Source organism: Sminthopsis crassicaudata, chromosome 2 (genome assembly GCF_048593235.1).
Source record: "Sminthopsis crassicaudata isolate SCR6 chromosome 2, ASM4859323v1, whole genome shotgun sequence".
NCBI classification, from domain to species: Eukaryota; Metazoa; Chordata; class Mammalia; order Dasyuromorphia; family Dasyuridae; genus Sminthopsis; species Sminthopsis crassicaudata.
In genome coordinates this window covers 573,574,124-573,591,531 of record NC_133618.1, presented here as the reverse complement: position 1 = coordinate 573,591,531, position 17,408 = coordinate 573,574,124, and the positions used below count along the sequence as shown (strand labels likewise).

Here is a 17,408-nt window from a genome sequence, read left to right as displayed (position 1 = left end):
CAGAGAGAGAAATTAAGATTAAGGAGAATTGGAAAAGACTTTTTTGCAAAAGGAGAGTTTTAGCTGAGATCTGAAAGAAACCAGAAAATGGAGATGAGAAGAGAGAGAAACCCTTGGTGTCACAAGATGGAACAGTGTGTCCTAGGAATAGCAAGGAAGTTGAATAAGACATAAGAAGACTAGAAAGGTAGGAAAAACTAGGTAATGAAGAACCATTCAGTTACATCAGTACTTCTCAAGAGGAGATGTTGACCACTGCCAGGAGGATGAACCCAGTTCTGTCTAGACTTTCCAAAATACAACTAGTATAAAACTGAGGTCAAAGGTGAAGGAGCTATTTCTCACTTCCATAAAATGTTTCATGTTTTGATATTTTAAGTATCAACTTCCCAGGACAGTATGATAGGAATTATGGTTACTGTTTATTTTTTAAATCTTTGACAACATTCATTTATGAGCCTTTTGGGGATTAGCATTTCTTTTGTGTGGATGAATGCTGTCTGATGCGAGGTTTACATTGTACATTGAGTATCTTCCTATTCCCTTTTGGGGAAACCCTAGTCATGAGCCAAACCTAAGCTTTTTTCAAGTGAATTTTCTCAAATTGTTATAAAGTACAAGAGAGTACAGGAAAGGGGAAGAGGGGAAAGAACCTGATCCCTCTTTTTAGAGATTAGATACACCTAGGACCAAATGTCAGAAATGAGGCCCCTTGTGAAAAAAAAGGGGCCTCACCTCCCTACCTCCCATGCCAGCAGTTCTTTTGCTTCTTATTCTAATGGGATAGACCTCTTATGACCAGTCCACATAAATGAAGTTTATATATATATATATATATATATATATATTCATTCAATGAATAATTGGATGGATTAACAAGCATTTATTAAGGGCTTTACATGGAACAATTCCAAAAGTGATACAATTTCTACCCCCAAAGAATTTGTTGTTGTTATTATCCATCCTTTATTCTTGAAGAGGATACCATACATGCCAAAAATAGGAGTGGAGAGAAAATACATATATTTTTATCAAATGCTTTTTATATTCTGTAAACATTTTTCAAACATATATGTTTGTGCTAGGCACTGGGAGAAATTTAGCAAAGTTTAGCCAAGACCATGGTCCCCTTCTTCATTAAGCTCATAGACAAGTAGTGAAATAAAACATAAACCGAGCTCCAAATGCATTAGAGAGGTACAAAATCAAACCAAAGTCTTTTTGAAATCTGAGAGAGATCTTCACTGATGGGGATTCTGGGTGACTTTGTGGGCATCCAGGGAGGTCTCATGGAAGAATCCTTTCATGTGGCTTTAAAGGATAGGTAGAAATTCAGTAGTTAAAGAGGGAAAGTGAAGAGAGAATGGGCACATTTAGAACAATATGAATGAAGGCTAGCAGACCTGAGGATGCAAGGGTATATCAAAGGGAAAAAAGTGGTCCATTTTTACAATAGTGTAGAGTTGTAAAAAGGAATATTATGTTAAAAGAAGAGTGTTGCCAAATTATGGAAGTCCTTGAATAGCAGACAAAGGAATTAGCACTTTAATTGGTAGGCAATAAGTAGTCAGTATAATATTTTTGATTGGGTAAAGGACATGACTTGATCTATGATTAAAGCATTCTTAATGGGTAAGCCATCGCCTCAGAGTTTGTTTTGGAGGAAGTTCCACAAAGGATGAAAAACTTGGACCCAGAATCTGGTTATGAGTCAGAGAAATGTGAGTAATAAGGACAAACCAACATTTAAGAAAGTTTAGACGAGGAGTAAGAAGAAGACAGTGCACAGTGCAAAAGGCCAGTTTGAGAAGACTTTTTTGGTAGAAGGAGAAAGTTGAGGGGAGGTCAAATCATCATCATCATCATCATCATCATCATCATCATCATCATAGCTGACATTTATATAGTGCTTTAAAGTTTTCATAGGGCATTTGGGGAATTGCATGGAATTACATTTATTCCTGAACCCTGAAGCTTATGCTTAGAGAATATGCCAGAAGGGACCTTGTTTCATCAGGGGCCAAGAAAGAACTCTAGTTGGACCCAAGGTAGAAGGAAGGAGAAATTGGGAAGAGAAAAGAGACTTCTTGGAGAGAGAAGTAAAGTGATGAAAGGCTATACCATATTACTGTACTTCATATCTGTGAGTCGCATACCTGTTTGTAGATTGCAAATATCCAGCTGAGTATGATGGGATTATTAACTTAATTATTGAAGGACTGAAATAAAAGAAAATAAAGGTTTTAAACAGAGGCATATTGGGGTCAGCTTTAACCAAAGCCTATGGTTAAATTTTCAGTATGAACACCTATATCTCAGAAATTTGCAAACATTATAAATCAAGGATTGATTTATTGTTTTGTTGACTTTCTACACTTAAGAAAATAATGGACAAAATATTATTAATGCATTTTGCTTTAACTTGTGTGTATTTTGGAGTGGGGTAGAGCTGGTTGTTAAGCATTTACCTCACACTCCTTATTCCAATATCTAGAACTTCTTCAGGAAGGAATGTCCATGTCTTTGAGTAATGTCTACAGAAGGAACTTTTGGCAAGAGGAGAGTGTCCTGTTTTGGGTGCTTCTGGCATTTCATTAGATCTTATATGCTTGTACCTGAATTAAGGCTAAAAATAACATGAATCTCCTACTTCCATGAATATAAACTGTTCCCATTCCATAATTTTTAGTTTAGTTTGTTCACGTCTCTGTTTTTCTTGCTCTGAATCTGGCAAGACAAAACCCATTTTTGGCTAAGATTTTCCACATACCATATGGAAGCACTTCTATGTAATCATGCTCTGTGTGAATGAAATGTGGAAATGAAGCCATGTCTCCTTTTTTGATTGTGTATCAGTAGTGCCTGCAGAATAAGTACAATTTTTTGGTAAAGGTTGCCAAGTGATTGTTCATATCTTAACTTGGATTCATACCGAGTCAGTGTTGAAATGAGACAATATTGGCACATCCCTGCTCAAGAGAAAGTACACAAGGTTGTGAACAGGATATCATTTCCATCATATGTGGAGGCAGTCTCAAGGTACAAGAGTGCAGATCAAAGATCTTGACTATGAGAAAAATGAGATAGTTACTCAGCTGTAATATGCAAGTGCTCTACTCAAGAAAGAGGAAGAGAGAGAGGCAGAATTAATAAGAGTTTTCCATGGGTGATTTGGAGTGAAAGCAAAAGATGTAAAGGTTTTTTTTGTACTTCTGAGACTAAAAAATAGTATTAGATAAACCATGATCTTGTGATACAGACAAAATAGTTAATTGAAGAATGTGATGTTTATCTTAAGTTTAATTTCCACTCTTTCACTTATGGTCATATTCATCAAGAGAAAATGGTGTTAGGGTATAGTAGAACCGTGGCTTCCTTTATGCCCCACAAAAACAAAACAAAAAAAAAAAAAAAAAAAAAAAAACAAAAAAAAACTATGCTCCTACTATTATGGTTTATTCCTACAAAAACAATTTTGATACCAATATCAGAAACATTAGAGTGGGACCTATAGGCCATTAGTCTACCTCAAAGTAGAATTTCTTATTTCCTAAGTGGCTGCGTGTTTCGAGTGCTGGGACTAGGCTTAGGAATACCCATCCTCAAAGCTGGTATCCACTTATTATCTGTGTGGTTCCATATAAGTCACTTAAGCTCTGTCTTCTTCAGCTCCTCACCTGTAAAATGAAATAATGGTAGCACCTACCATATGAGATAATATTTCTAAAGCCCTTGGCACAGTACCATCATAGGCATTTAATAATTGCTTCTTTCCTCCCTCCTATAGGTACATACAACTGGTTTCTCCTTTTTAGTGATAAATCAAAAGAAATCAAAAAAAAGGACTGATAACTATAGGACTATAGAAAAACAATACTCAGACATAGTAACATTGCTGAAATCATCTTTTTAAATAAATGATCTAATATCCATTTCTTTTTGTATGCCCACACTGAATGAAAAAGTCTCCTGCCACCATGAAGAGTTTAGTATGTTAAAATATAGGGAGATCAGCTACTGGATTCCTTTTAAGGTATCTCAGTAATTTAACTGAGTTCCATAAAGAGAACAACATGGTGTGATAGAAAGAACAGAAAACAAGGATTTGAGAGACCAGGATGTTAAGCCCCAGTTCTAGCTGTGATATTAAGTGAACTTGAACAGAACACTGTTTTCTCTGCACTTAGTTTTTGTGATCTCCAGTGTGCATTATAGCTTTAATGTTGTATACATATATTTGTAAAGAATTCTTAGTTTTTTCCTTTTATCCTTTTATGCAAAAATTTTGTAGCAGCTCTATTTGTGATGGCAAAGAACTGAGTGGATGCCCATCAGCTGGGAAATGACTGAATGAGTTATTTTATATAAATGTAATGGAATATTAGTATTCTATAAGAAATGATCAGCAGACCGGTTTCAGAAAGTCTTAGAAAATATTTATGTGAACAGATGCTGAATGAAGTGAGCAGAAACAGGAGAACATTTTATATAGTAACAGTGAGCTTCTGAAATGATCAACGATGATGCACTTAGCTCTTCTCAGCAATGCCATCCATATCCAGAGAAAGAACTGGAGACTGAATTATGTATCAGAGTATATTATTTTCATCTTTTTTTTCTTTCATGGTTTTTCCTTTTTTTGTTTTTATTTTTCTTTCACAATAGATTAATATAGAAGCATGTTTATTTTAAGAACTGGTATAGGATTGAGCTAAAGTCAAAGAAAGGAAGTCTTAGTTGCAGTCTTAATAGAATAATAGACCAGTTAAATATTGATACTTTCTTTTTTGTGTGCTAGCACTCTCAGAATACCCAAAGAGGCTGCTCAGCACAGGCCAAATGCCAGAAAAAGAGGTTCATTTTGGGACAAGAATAGGGTCTTCTGTTATTTATTAGAAAGGATAGTAGAAAATACTGACATGATGCTCTCATGCCCAGTGAAATGCATTCTTAACTCTTGGAGTCATAATAACAGCTCACATTTGTTTAGTGTTTTAAAATTTGTGACTTTCCTCATAACATCCCCGTCAGATAATGAGTCCAAGTATTCATATCCCTGTTTTACATACAAAGAAACTGAGGCGAAAAGAAATTCAGTGATGAGCTCATGATCATACAATATCTGGGACAGGATTTTGAACCCAGGTCTCTTGGCTCCAGGTCCAGCACTACATCCATTAAGCCATTAAGTTCTGCCCTATTTAGATATTGCCTCTTCAAATCCGTGTTTATGAGTTCATTCTCATTCCACATTGTCTTGACTACATTTTTTCCTCTGGATTCTTCTGTTCTAAGTAAAGTCAGAATCCATCTAAGAGCCTTATTTGCCTCCTAAACACAAGTCTAAATGAGACCACATTGAAAGGAACTAGTTACAATTATCAACAGTCATAAATGAGAAATGCATTCCTGACTAGCCAAAATTTAAGCTATAATAGCTGAAGCGTAGAGTCAAGAGACTTAATTTTAATCGTAATCTTGGCTTGCTGTAGCTTGCTTTTTCCTTTATCCTTCTGCATCTCTGGGTTTCCTATCTGATGAGTGGAGTTAAGAGTTGCCTGAGACTTCCTTTCAGACTCTGGGATCAGTGTCACAGAACATGTTGCACTGGGTTCTCAAAGCCTTAGCACATCTTTTCAACTCCCCACCATTCCTGTTAGCACTTCACAAAATCAGCAGCTCCAGCCAGTCCTGCGCTATACTCTTGGAGTCAGGTGAGGTCAAGTCAACCAGCATTTATTAAGTACTAACTATTAAGAACTAAATGTGCTAAGCATTGGGACTGAAAATGCAAATAGAAACTTTCTCTTGTCGAGAAGCTTACATTCTAATGGGATAAAGCTCCCAAAAGCTCACAATTGGAAAGGGAAATGGGAAGTCAAATAGAAGGTACCAGGGACAGGGGCATTGAAAAGAAAGTCTAAGAGGGTCAGGTACAGCCAGCAGATGAATTCTGGGCATCCTCCTTAAAATGATGTTTCTGAGAGGAAATGGCCAACCAGACGCAAAGACTACAGGGGCAGGGTTAGGGTAACCTTTGTTGTATGAAATCCAAGGATGGAGTGAGCTTCCAGGGTCAGGAGGCTTCTAGGACATTGTAGAAGAATTTAAAAGAGTTATTATTCTATCTAGGGCCTTTCCACAAATGAGAGCTCACTACCATCTTGAAATTAGTTGTAGCAGAGATTCAATCAGCTTTGGACAAGGATTTGTTATAAGCTATTTATAATATAATAAAATTATTTCACATAAATTTTTACTGGGGCCCCTTTATGTGGGGTCAAGATGTTTAGGACCATGTTTGTTGGCAGCACAATTCATTTGACATCTTGAAAAAAATCAATAAAATTTGAATATTTGTGACTTAAAGGGTTTGCTTGCTTTATATTTGGGTCACTAAGCTCGCTTCTTCCTTCTTGATGACAGCATTGGGTATTCTCATGGACATTTATCTTCTTCAGTCTGTTGTACACCCGCTTTCAGCTAGGCACTGGACACACCAGAGAATGGTAAGAAAGGATCCCTTCCTCTGGAAGGGACCTTTTAAAGAAAGGATGACTTACATAGGGATTAATAACCACGGCAGATAGCAAAGGCTAAGTCAGATGAGCATTTGGGGCAGTAAATACTCCAAAGGGAATTTGAGGATCTTTTTCTCAGTTAAGAAGGTCTAGGCCTCTCCCTCTGGGCTCTTGGCCAGACTCTGATCAACAGGAGGGACTCATCTTCTCTGCTTTTCCTCTCCAGCTCTCTCAGTCACAAAGGAAAGGGAAAAAAAGGAAAAGAAGACCCAGCCAGCTGCATTGTCCCATCCTTTCTGGGAGTCTCAAAACTCTTGTCTAGTTTTTGCCAAACACAGGAGGTTTTTCTACCTTTTGCTTCTTTGCTCTAAAAAGGAAAAAAGTGTTCCAGATGCTTCCCATCTGCTTATGTTATTCTGAACTGACTAGCTACTTTTTTCTTTTTAAAACATACTATGCTGGTTTGCTAAATTAACAATCCTGCCTGGAGGTTCCTTTAGAAACTGCTTCAAAAACAAGTTTAAAGTGTCAGTATCTTTTACAACACCACAGAAAATGAAATAAACTTGTGAAGAGAAAAGCCGTGATTCCCTCATGGTTCATTATATGGTTGTATATCTTAAATCATTTATTTCTTTGTTATAATGGAGATGATATTATTTATTTCCATTATAATCAAATCAGTCAAAAACTTTCTTAAATGGAAGGTATACCACTATAATGCTAAGGTACATTTGGGTCACAGGAAAAAAAAATAAAAAAATTCAAAACACTCCAGTTGAAGGATTATAACAGAAAAGCTGCCTCTTATCAAATATTGGTAATTGGTGTATTTTTATGTTCTGATTAAGTATAGTAGTGGTTTTCCTTACATAACTGGCTATTTTGCATTTTCTCCACTTTCTATGCCTAAAAATCTTTAGGGGAGTTCTTTAGCCCCAGAGTATCAAAGATTGGCAAATGAAGATATTGTACTGGCAGGAGAGATTATCTCCTCAATATGTGGGGCAAGGTAGTTTAGGAGAATGAAATATTGCTGCCAAGATACTGTCAATAAGTTGGGGCTAGAAAAATAAGTTTTAAACTTACAGGCCCTGGAAACTTACCTGTCTAGTTTGGGTTCATAGGAGTTAGAAGTTAAAAAAAAAAAAAGCTTAAAAATAATTTATTCAAAACCCAGAAGAAGATAAGATAGGAGTATTCTTGCTTTGCAATTTGCCTTTATCATGTATATGAAGTGTATTCCCAGCTGGATGCCCAATAGTGCTCTCTCTCTTGTTGTTTTTTAAGTTCTTATTTAGATGATTATGAGACCTGAATGACATGGCATAAAGAATGAGTTTACCTGTATAGAATTTAAAGTTATGATCAAACAGAACTTAAAAGAAAGTTAATTTGATGGGGTTATAACACTATAGGAAACTTATGTCATAAATCATATCGTCAGTGGAAAGGGCACTAGAAGGGTACCTCTTCAGTCAGAAGATTTGGATGTCAGTCCAGATTCTCCTTTTATTAGTCTCCTAGTGTTGATAAGTAATATTATCATTCTTTTAAAATATTTATGTTTATTCAATTCCATTTTATTTTTGGATCTATATTCTTTCCCTTTCAACTTTCAGCCATTCATGAAACCTATAGAAGTGACAAAGATCAATGATGGTTTCCCTTGCCAAACTAACGCCTGAAAAAATGGTTAATTACATCAGAGTAAATTATGATCAATATAAATTAATTCTCTGACAAAAGTATATTTAAAATGAAGTTATTAACCTTGCAACATCATTTTTGTTATGCAGATATTATAAAAAAATTTCAAGAGGTCTGTTTATTTCATTCCTCTGCCCACAGTGAGACCTATTTTTATATTCCTTTAGAGAAATGGAAAATCATCTTAGGTTTTGCTTGTTGTTGTTTTGTTTTTGCTTTTTCCAAACTGACAGAGGAAAAATCCATATGTTTATGGAGAAGGGCTTCTGCATTTTCCAATGTAACCAGAACCCTTGTGCTCCTCATTATTGACTTTAAGAGGCAGAACCATGGAATGACAGTAAGTGAAGACAAGTTTGAAGGATTTCCCCTTTATATGAGTCTAAAGTATAGCAGCAGCTTTACTCATACTTTACCCAATGAAATGATGGAAACATCATTGTGGTACAGTCTTCAAAGAAGCTTAAATAAAGTAATCTCAGTCTGGGCTATAAAGCATGCAAACCTTATATGTAGGAAATACAATACATAGCATGTGCTTTGTAAGTAATAGTCACTCAATATTTGCTCATATGCTCAAACGAGGTACTATGCTGGGCACTAGAAACACAAAGATAAATTCCAGCCTTTCCTTCAGGGAGCACGTCAGATATTTCTCATCTTAAGAGCTTTCTCCATATCTTTCTATCCTCTTTCACCTAAATGTGCAGCTGAGGTCCTGTACAACATAATCTTATGAGATGCTTTGTGCCACATGTAAGGGAATACCACTCTGATACACTTTAAAAAATAGAAATTAAAAAGTAGAATCGGACATTTTGTCACTTTACCAGAGCCAACTCTGTTTTGATATATTAATTGACTCCTATTAAGATTTTTGTTATTATATTAAGAACAATCTTATCAGCAATACCATAAGTTCCTAATCACTCATGAGAGTTAATTAATACAGAACTTTGATTGTAAATATCTTCAGTACCAATCTTTGGCAGTTTATGGCAAAGATTAGTTTTCAGTAACAAGAATGTAGGATGTCTCCAGTTAAAAAAAAATATAGAAATGTGATATAAAGTTGGGAAAAAATTTCAGGAGTCAATCTACTTCAATCCTCTCACATAAGAAAACTGAGACCCAGAGAGAGTAAGTGACTTGTGGAACATTGAAAAAATAATAACATCAGAAGTGGGATTTAAAATAAGGTTCTTAGTCTAAAGTCACTGCTTTCTATTGAGTTCCTCTTTTAAGGGGACACATTCATCCCCTGACCAACTTTCTGTTATTAACATAGTCACAGAACCCTTACAAAGCCTTACAAAACCTGTATTATAGATTCATGAAATTCTTTCCTAAAAAGACAATCTAAAGCTATTATGACAAAAAGTCTTTCTGAATATTTATTGTTGTTACTGGGATGGTTTCTTCAATTCATTCTAGCCATGCTTATAGCCCCTACAACTAGAGAACAGGGGTGAAAATAATGAGGAATGAAGAAGAAATAAAATGAAGAAGAAATAAAAGCATGAAAATCAGCTGAGAAAACGCCAATAGGAAAATGGGTCTGTATTAGATCAGAGTGAGAAAAATTCAGAAATGTTTCCCTGTTTAAGTTAACTTCATACAGGTGGAGGTAGTTTCAGGGTGCATGTAAGGAAGGTTTATTGCTAAGAGGAATGAGCTAACATAAATTTCTAGATCTAAACTGAAGCATAATAATTAGTTAGTGTTGCGTGGGTGATTGATTTCCTATACATCTTGCTACTTACACTGTGATCTGTGACAGGAAATGAGGTATTGGGCAAAATATGATGGAACAGCTGGACTGGTTGCATTTATGTGTGGGAGGGAATGGAGTGAAACAAACTGAGCAGATCCATGAGTCAGTCCAAAGATTGCAAAATAAATCCAGATTAAATCCATAGAATATAAATATGTAACTAATTTGTTCTTGATATTCGATTGTTTGGATTTACAAAATGTAATTTCCCACTACTCGGAATGACTTCCAAGGTTGTTGAGGCTTGTGTGTGTGTGTGTGTTGCTTTTCCAAAGCAACTTAATTCTGACTGTTAAAATGGAACTAGTTGTATAGAAGGATGACCTTTGAGCCAGAAGATAATGGTTTTTTTTTTCTTATTAGTCATGTGACCCAAAGATAAGTTCACTTTTCTTCTCATCTCATTGTCTCTGTGCTTGACCCTTATGATCTTCAACTCTCTGAAATCTAACAAGGGCATACTTCAAAATAATAATGTGTTATCCCTTCCAATATGCTATAAGTTCTTTGAGGGCAGAAAGTCTTTCATTTTGTATTTATATCCTTCCCCCGCCAATAATCAAGCAGTGCAGAGTATATAGTTGGCGATGAAAAACTACTTAATTAATTATTTTGAAATGAAATATAATGAAATGGAATACAACAAAAGGCTATTTAAAGTTAAAATGTGAAACACAAAAATAAGTTTCTGATTGTTTTATGTTTTCACATTCTCATCATATCTGTTCTTACTACAATTCTCTTGTTTCCTCCTAGGGAAGAAAATGTGATTGCTGTTCCACTGGGAAGTCGAAGTGTGAGGATTACTGTGAAAGGACCAGCACACCTCTGTAAATATCTGTTATAAGATATGTACCTTGTGTTTGTTTCTTAACTAGAAGAGAATGAAATCCCTCTTTAAAAAAAAAAACACTCACCCTTGTATTATTTACATCTGTAGAATATAGAAGAATGCTTTTTCATAGATGTGATACTAACCAGTGGGGGATGTAGAAAGTAAATAAAGTCCTTGGAACCATTCTAAGAATTTTCCATCCAGATTTGTTGTGTTGGACTTGGAATCAGATCCCTAAGCATCTCTGGCTGCCACACTGTGAGCCTGAACTTCTGATGGAGCACAGGGCTCTCTTTGTTTTGAGGGAGAAAGCAGCTTTCCTACATTGCTCCACTAATCAGTGGAGTATAAAACATACACTTTAAAAAACACAATTAAAAATATGGGGCTATATATTAAGTTTGATAGTCTAATTTTAATAGAGGAAACCTAATTAGCAAAATGATCAGCTTCATTCTATCACAGGATTGTTCATTCTGGTAAGCATTACTTCTGAACTGCAGGGAGCTATGATTTCATGAGTGTTGATGAACCCTTAATGGACCACAAACTGTCTACTACAGAAGTAATTGTGGAATACAGAGCAAGTCACTTCATTTCTTTGAGTTTTGGCTTCCTTATCTGTAAAAAGAGAATAATAGTACCCACTTCAGGGTTGTTGAGATTTTCAAATGAGTGATTGAGATTCTCAAATAAAAAAAAATATAATATATAATATATTTATTATTATTAATATAATATAAAATATATAAAGTGGTTTTCTAATTTTTTAAATCCTATAAAATGTCAATTTTAGCATTGCAGCAGTGGTGATTGAAGAAGATGGTAAAGAAATGTAAGAGAGGAACATGTTGACAATGATATTTCTCAGTAGGTTAATGACCAAAAAATTTCATCACTGATGAAGAAGCTGGCTAGAAGTCTCTGGAAATTTAGAATGGTCCTAGGAAGGCAAAAAATTTTTTTCTTAAAAAGCAACAGCATCTTTATATGATTCCTAGGTACTTACCTGAAGCCTTTTCAGTTTGGTAAGAACTTCCAAATTTGTACCTAGCATTTGAGAGTGTTTGGTAAAGGTTATCCTGGTTGATTTAGTGGCAGAATGATACATTAGATAGTACACTAGACATGATATCAAAAAGCTTAGGTTCAAATTGTTTTTCAATCACCCAAGTGATTTTGGTTGAGTCACTTAATCTAAATTCAGTAGTCCTTTATTAAGCATCTGTTCTGTGCCAGGCACTATGCTAACTGGATCTCCTTAGTCCTTAGTTTCCTCCTATGTAAAATAAAAGATCTTAGATTCGCTAATACCTGTTAGAAAATGCTTACTGCTATATAACAGATAATTGTTACATAACACATTTTGTTGTAAAGTCCTTATTCTAGGAAGGAGGCTTTTCTTCAACTACTCTCAAAATTAACTGCTCCAAACTTATCTCGGGACCTGTCAGAAATCCCAGGGAATGTTGTGGTATAAAATCATAGCTATCTAGTCTTTTACTTTCTCTGTCTGGAAAACACAAACTTAGAGCTCCTCAAAGGAGCTTGGGCAACTCTGACAATTTCAATCCGAACAACCATCCTCATAATTTCACGGTGCTGATTACCAAGAGGGAAAAATGCCTTGCTTTGGGGTTATCCACATTTCATCTGTTAGGATAAGGAATCAGATTCATTTTTAAGAAAGAAATCCTATAGTTAAAGTATTTTTTCTGGGTCATCTTTTATTTAGTTTTATTTCTCTAAGTTCTTTTTTATAAAGAGGAAAATCCTTACTTTTGTCTTCTTAATGACTTCTAAGTTCAATGGGATTTTTGGAAACTGGGCTTAACTTCTAAATAGAATTGCCCTTGTCAAAGGTTTCCATTTAAAGTGTTTCGCTTAAAGTTCTCCCACCTGTGAGTCTGTCCTTTATTAGAACAGTAGGGAATTGTTAGAAAACATTTGAAGGCAATAATGAGGTAGTTAATGAAGTGGAAGAGAACTTAAGGAAATCCTGTATGTGGTATAATTTAAATTTGGAAAGCAAGAGAAATTTAATGATGCTGGAGGCATGAGGGATGAATGGACCAGAAAAGCCTTTCACACCTTTAGTTTCATGAGAAACTGTTATTATGCAGTTGCTTTTGTTAAACAAACAAAATTCAAACCTATATCCAAATAAATACTGTCCCTTTCCCAGGGAATCCTCTTCAAAAACTATACCTGCTTATTCTGTTGATTCTACCTTGTAAATGATCAAAACATTTCTGGAACTCCCTTTTGAGAATTGCTCTTACTAACTAAAGCAGTTCAGTTTCCTCACTATACTTGGAAATAATAAAAAAACATTCAGAGGCAAATCTGTTCAATAAGATGAGGCAATAACTATTAATTTTAGTCTTCTACATTCATTTAAAACAGTAAAACAAAGTTCCAAATCCTAGAAAACCAACTTAACTACCCATATGCATTGAATATTTGAGGGATCCTAATTTCATACATGGAAGACAGTATGGTATTGTGAATAGAATGCTACACCTGGGTTCAAGATTCACCTCTGAGATTTACTTTGACCATGGCAGGTCACTTAACCTCATTTACAAGTAGGTGATAATAATACATAATGTGAACTGAAAAAAAGATAATGTATGTAATGTAATTTGAAATTTTTAAAGGACACTAAATGTCAGCTAAAGTTATTATGAAATGCACAGAATAATTCAGATATATTTAGGGTGCCTTTAAAGAGATTTTCTTGGGCTTTGTAGACTATCTCTGAAATCATAAATTCTTAAAGAGAACCGAGTAATGCTCACAACATTGAAATAAGCATCTAACCTCCCAAGGTGATTGTTCTGAGGGATCAAACTCATTTGGATATTTATTATCCCATGTGTTAAGTTTGTCATCTCAAGCAATCTCACTATATCTTATAGGCAGAGACATTTGGGTGATATTGCCCTGCACCCAAAGCTCTGAAATGGTCCTATTTCATAGGATTAATCACAGCTCGAGGGCTAAAAGGGAACTTAAAAATCATATAGTAGAATGTCCTCATTTTATGGAGGAGATGCAAGTTTTGTTAGTAGTGTTTGCTTAAGGTAAGCATGAGACATGACTTCAATCTTGGACCATTGATGCTAGAAGCCATATTGTTTCCACTGTTACACTCTGTTACCCACAGATGACAAATAGACCCCATTGCCTAGAAAGATCTTTGTTTTCATTCATCTTGCAGTTCTCTTAGAAATATTTCTGAATATAAAATGGTTTAGAAAAAATATCAACTTCCAAATAAAAGAGTCTTCTTGTTGTTGAATTGTCTTAGTCATGTCTGACTCTTGGAGGCCCCATTTGGGATTTTCTTGACAAAGATACTGGAGTGGTGGTCATTTCCTTCTCCAGCTCATTTTACAGATGAGGAAATTGAGGTGGACAACATTTAAATGACTTGCTCAGAGTCACCCAGTTAATAAGTGTCTGAGGTCAAATTTGAAATTAGCCCCTCTTCTTGATTCCAGGGCTAGAACTTCTATTATCCACTGTGCCATTTGACTATAAAAGAAGTAGGGTTCATTTATTTGACTTTTTCCCTTGAGTATTTGTCATTTCCATATTCCTTCTTTCTTCATCTTAATTCATAACTTTGTTTTGGTGTGTGTGTGTGTGTGTGTGTGTGTGTGTGTGTGTGTGTGTGAAGTTAGTTGTATGTGAACTGGCTGCTGTCCTTTTAATTATGAGCAATGAATGCCTCTCACACAGAAAATACCTGATTTTTGCACATGGGTCAGTATGCACCAATGAAAAAATCCCCAACTATGAAATCTGAGAATTGGGCATCAGAGTGTAGCTCTGACATAGACTTCTTACATGAGTTTAGGAGAGTTACTGCCTTCTGGTAACTTAGTTTTGTTATTTAATGAGAGGATTAGACTAAATGACCCTTAGGTCCCTTCTAGGACTGGAGCCATAATCCTATAATGATTCCTAATAGGAATAAGAGAATAATGTTATAAATTGTGATATTATAATTATAATAGCAATAATATTGCTTTAATATCATTTGCCATGGAATGACTTTAAATACAAGGCAGGATTATTTTGAGTTCCATCAAAGAGTATTAATTACTCCTAATGACATTGATATAAACTCATAAGAACTCAAAAAAGACACCCAAGGATATTAAGTGGTATTCCTATTGGGAATTTGTGGATGGACATGTGTAAGAGGTAGAATAAAATGAAAATTGATGAATTTCAATTAGTATTATTGGAAACTGTATACACTGATGAATTCACAGATCTGTTGAAGTATTGGAACATAGTTATTAAAGATTTTATTTTAGGGCAAAATTTATAGACAGCTTCTCTGCCATCTTTCTAGGCTCATAACTTAAATAGGGGCACAAAACAATATTTTCTGTAGGAATAATGTTAAGAAAGGTCACACATCATGGTGATAGAAATCTGTCTTATTATTGGGAAACCTGATTTTCAAGTTTTTGCTCTAAAAATAATGGCATATTGCCTGAGTAAATTACCTTAATTTCTCAGCATCCCAGGAAGCTCTCCAAGACTAGGTTGAGGAGTGGTCATGAATTACATTGGTAGAGGGAGATTTCTCACTGAAAAACTTAACTTCTTTGATTTCCCCAACAATGCTATCATCATGTCCATTTTATAGACAAGAAAATTGAGTGTGAGAAAAGTTAAGTGATTTGCCCAGGATTATACAATCAATGCCTGGGACAGGATTTGAATTCAAATCTTTCTAAGTCAAAACTTGGCATTTAGCTACCGTGCCACCTAGCTACTTGAATATTAAATAAGTCATTTAGATATTAGGAATAATATATGTCATAAAAACAGGCAATAATTGAATTATGTAATCTGTACCTCTGCTAAAAATCCTATTTCTATTCCTCATTGTGGCAGTAGATCTTGGGTTTGCAAAGACTAAATCAGTAGAACACAAACTCTGACAAGTTCAATGAAGGCAGAAAGGATTTGAGTAGAGGCACAGCCATAAAGTTCGATGATAAGTCCAGATAAGTCCAGAGAGCCTTATAAACAAAAGTTACTCAGTGATAAATTTTCTTGGCTATGTCAAGTTTTCACAGAGATGATCTACTTAGGCCTCCAAATGATAACCTCTAAGTTTGCTTTCCTTGTTTTCCACTTTTCTATTTTATAGAAACTTGGTAGCCACTTAGCCTTATAGTTATTCCCCCCCTTTCTCTCTCTCTCTCTCTCTCTCTCTCTCTCTCTCTCTGTTTTCTATCTCTTTTTTTCTCTCTCCACAAAATTTCTAAAAAAGAAAAAATATATATTCTACACTTCAAAAATATCAGAACTAGGGAAGAATTTAAAGAAGTCTCTCATTTTTGCAAAAAAAAAGTTATACTTTGTATTGGTGAAGATAGTGCTCATATCAGTGAGCCATGCTATTACCTCATCAGTGTTAGACAAATCACTCAATTTTCCTGGGTCTTCTTTTCCTCAACTAAATAATGAGGGGTTAGAGAAGATAATTTCTGAGATCCTTTTCCAGCTCTGTGTCTATGACTGACTGATTTAAAATCATGAAGTGACAATTTAGGTCCTGTAAAATGGACATCAATGTTTCACATGCACTAGTTCTCCAAGGGACTTCCAAAAGACTAGAAAATGTCCGTATAACACATGAAAAATCACAATAGCTATATAAATGTATATAAATTCTATAATTATTCATTAGAAAATTAATAAAATTATTTAACTAGAATCAATTTTACTATAATTATAGAATACAAAAGGGCCTTTTGGGAAGGATTTGACAAACCCACTTCTTTTAGCAAAGTACTGAGTACAGAAAAGTTTCAAGTGATACCTTCTTTATCTCTTTGTAAATAAAAATCTCTACTGCAAGGAGAGGCCACTTTAAATTATTCCATTAAGCATTTTAAAGAATGTATTTCAACAAATAAATATTAGAAAGCTTAACTAGGGACTTCCTTGAATTTAATCTTATAATTTCTCAGATTTTGTTGCTGTTGGGTTTTTTTTTTTCTCTGTGTGTGTTCTCACTTACTAGTCCCCAAATCCCATTTTAACAACAGCAAAGGTAGTAAGGGGGAAAATACATTATATAAAATAAACCTGAGAAGTGTGGGTATAGAGTAAAGAGAGGAGTAAGTATTCATTTGCCTACTCAATAGGGGGGAGCATGTATTGGATTGATTTTATGCGTATCTTTATTTACTTCAGCAGGGGATGTCTTCAATTTGCCTCTCTTGTCCTCTTCTGACTTCAGAAACCTAACTATTTGACTCTAGAAACTTGCTAAAAAATGAAAATGGGGGAAAATTGGGAATAGGGACATTGATTAAAATACAAAATCTGGGGAATTCAGGTGCACCTGAATCTTGAAAAGTAGAGCTTCTCAAGTATAATGTGATCTCTAGGTCTTAAATTCAGATCTATTATAAAAAGCAATCTCATTATTAATTTCAAGAGACTCAAGGGACTAGGGACCTGCAAAATTGCCACCATTTAAAACATATAACCATAGGAAATCTCCTCTCAGCATCTGAATTGCTTTAAT

The 17,408-nt window shown here is 34.9% G+C and overlaps 1 protein-coding gene across 8 annotated transcripts in view; it reads left to right on the top strand.

Moving 5' to 3' along the window:
* ADAMTSL3 (ADAMTS like 3) overlaps positions 1 to 17,408 on the top strand; it is a 553,717-nt gene that overhangs the window by 338,962 nt on the left and 197,347 nt on the right. For all 8 annotated transcript variants that reach the window (XM_074295268.1, XM_074295270.1, XM_074295266.1 and 5 more), the window contains exon 8: positions 10,762 to 10,835. In XM_074295268.1, coding sequence (XP_074151369.1) covers positions 10,762 to 10,835 — 74 coding nt within the window. The remainder of the gene's footprint in view (positions 1 to 10,761; positions 10,836 to 17,408) is intronic.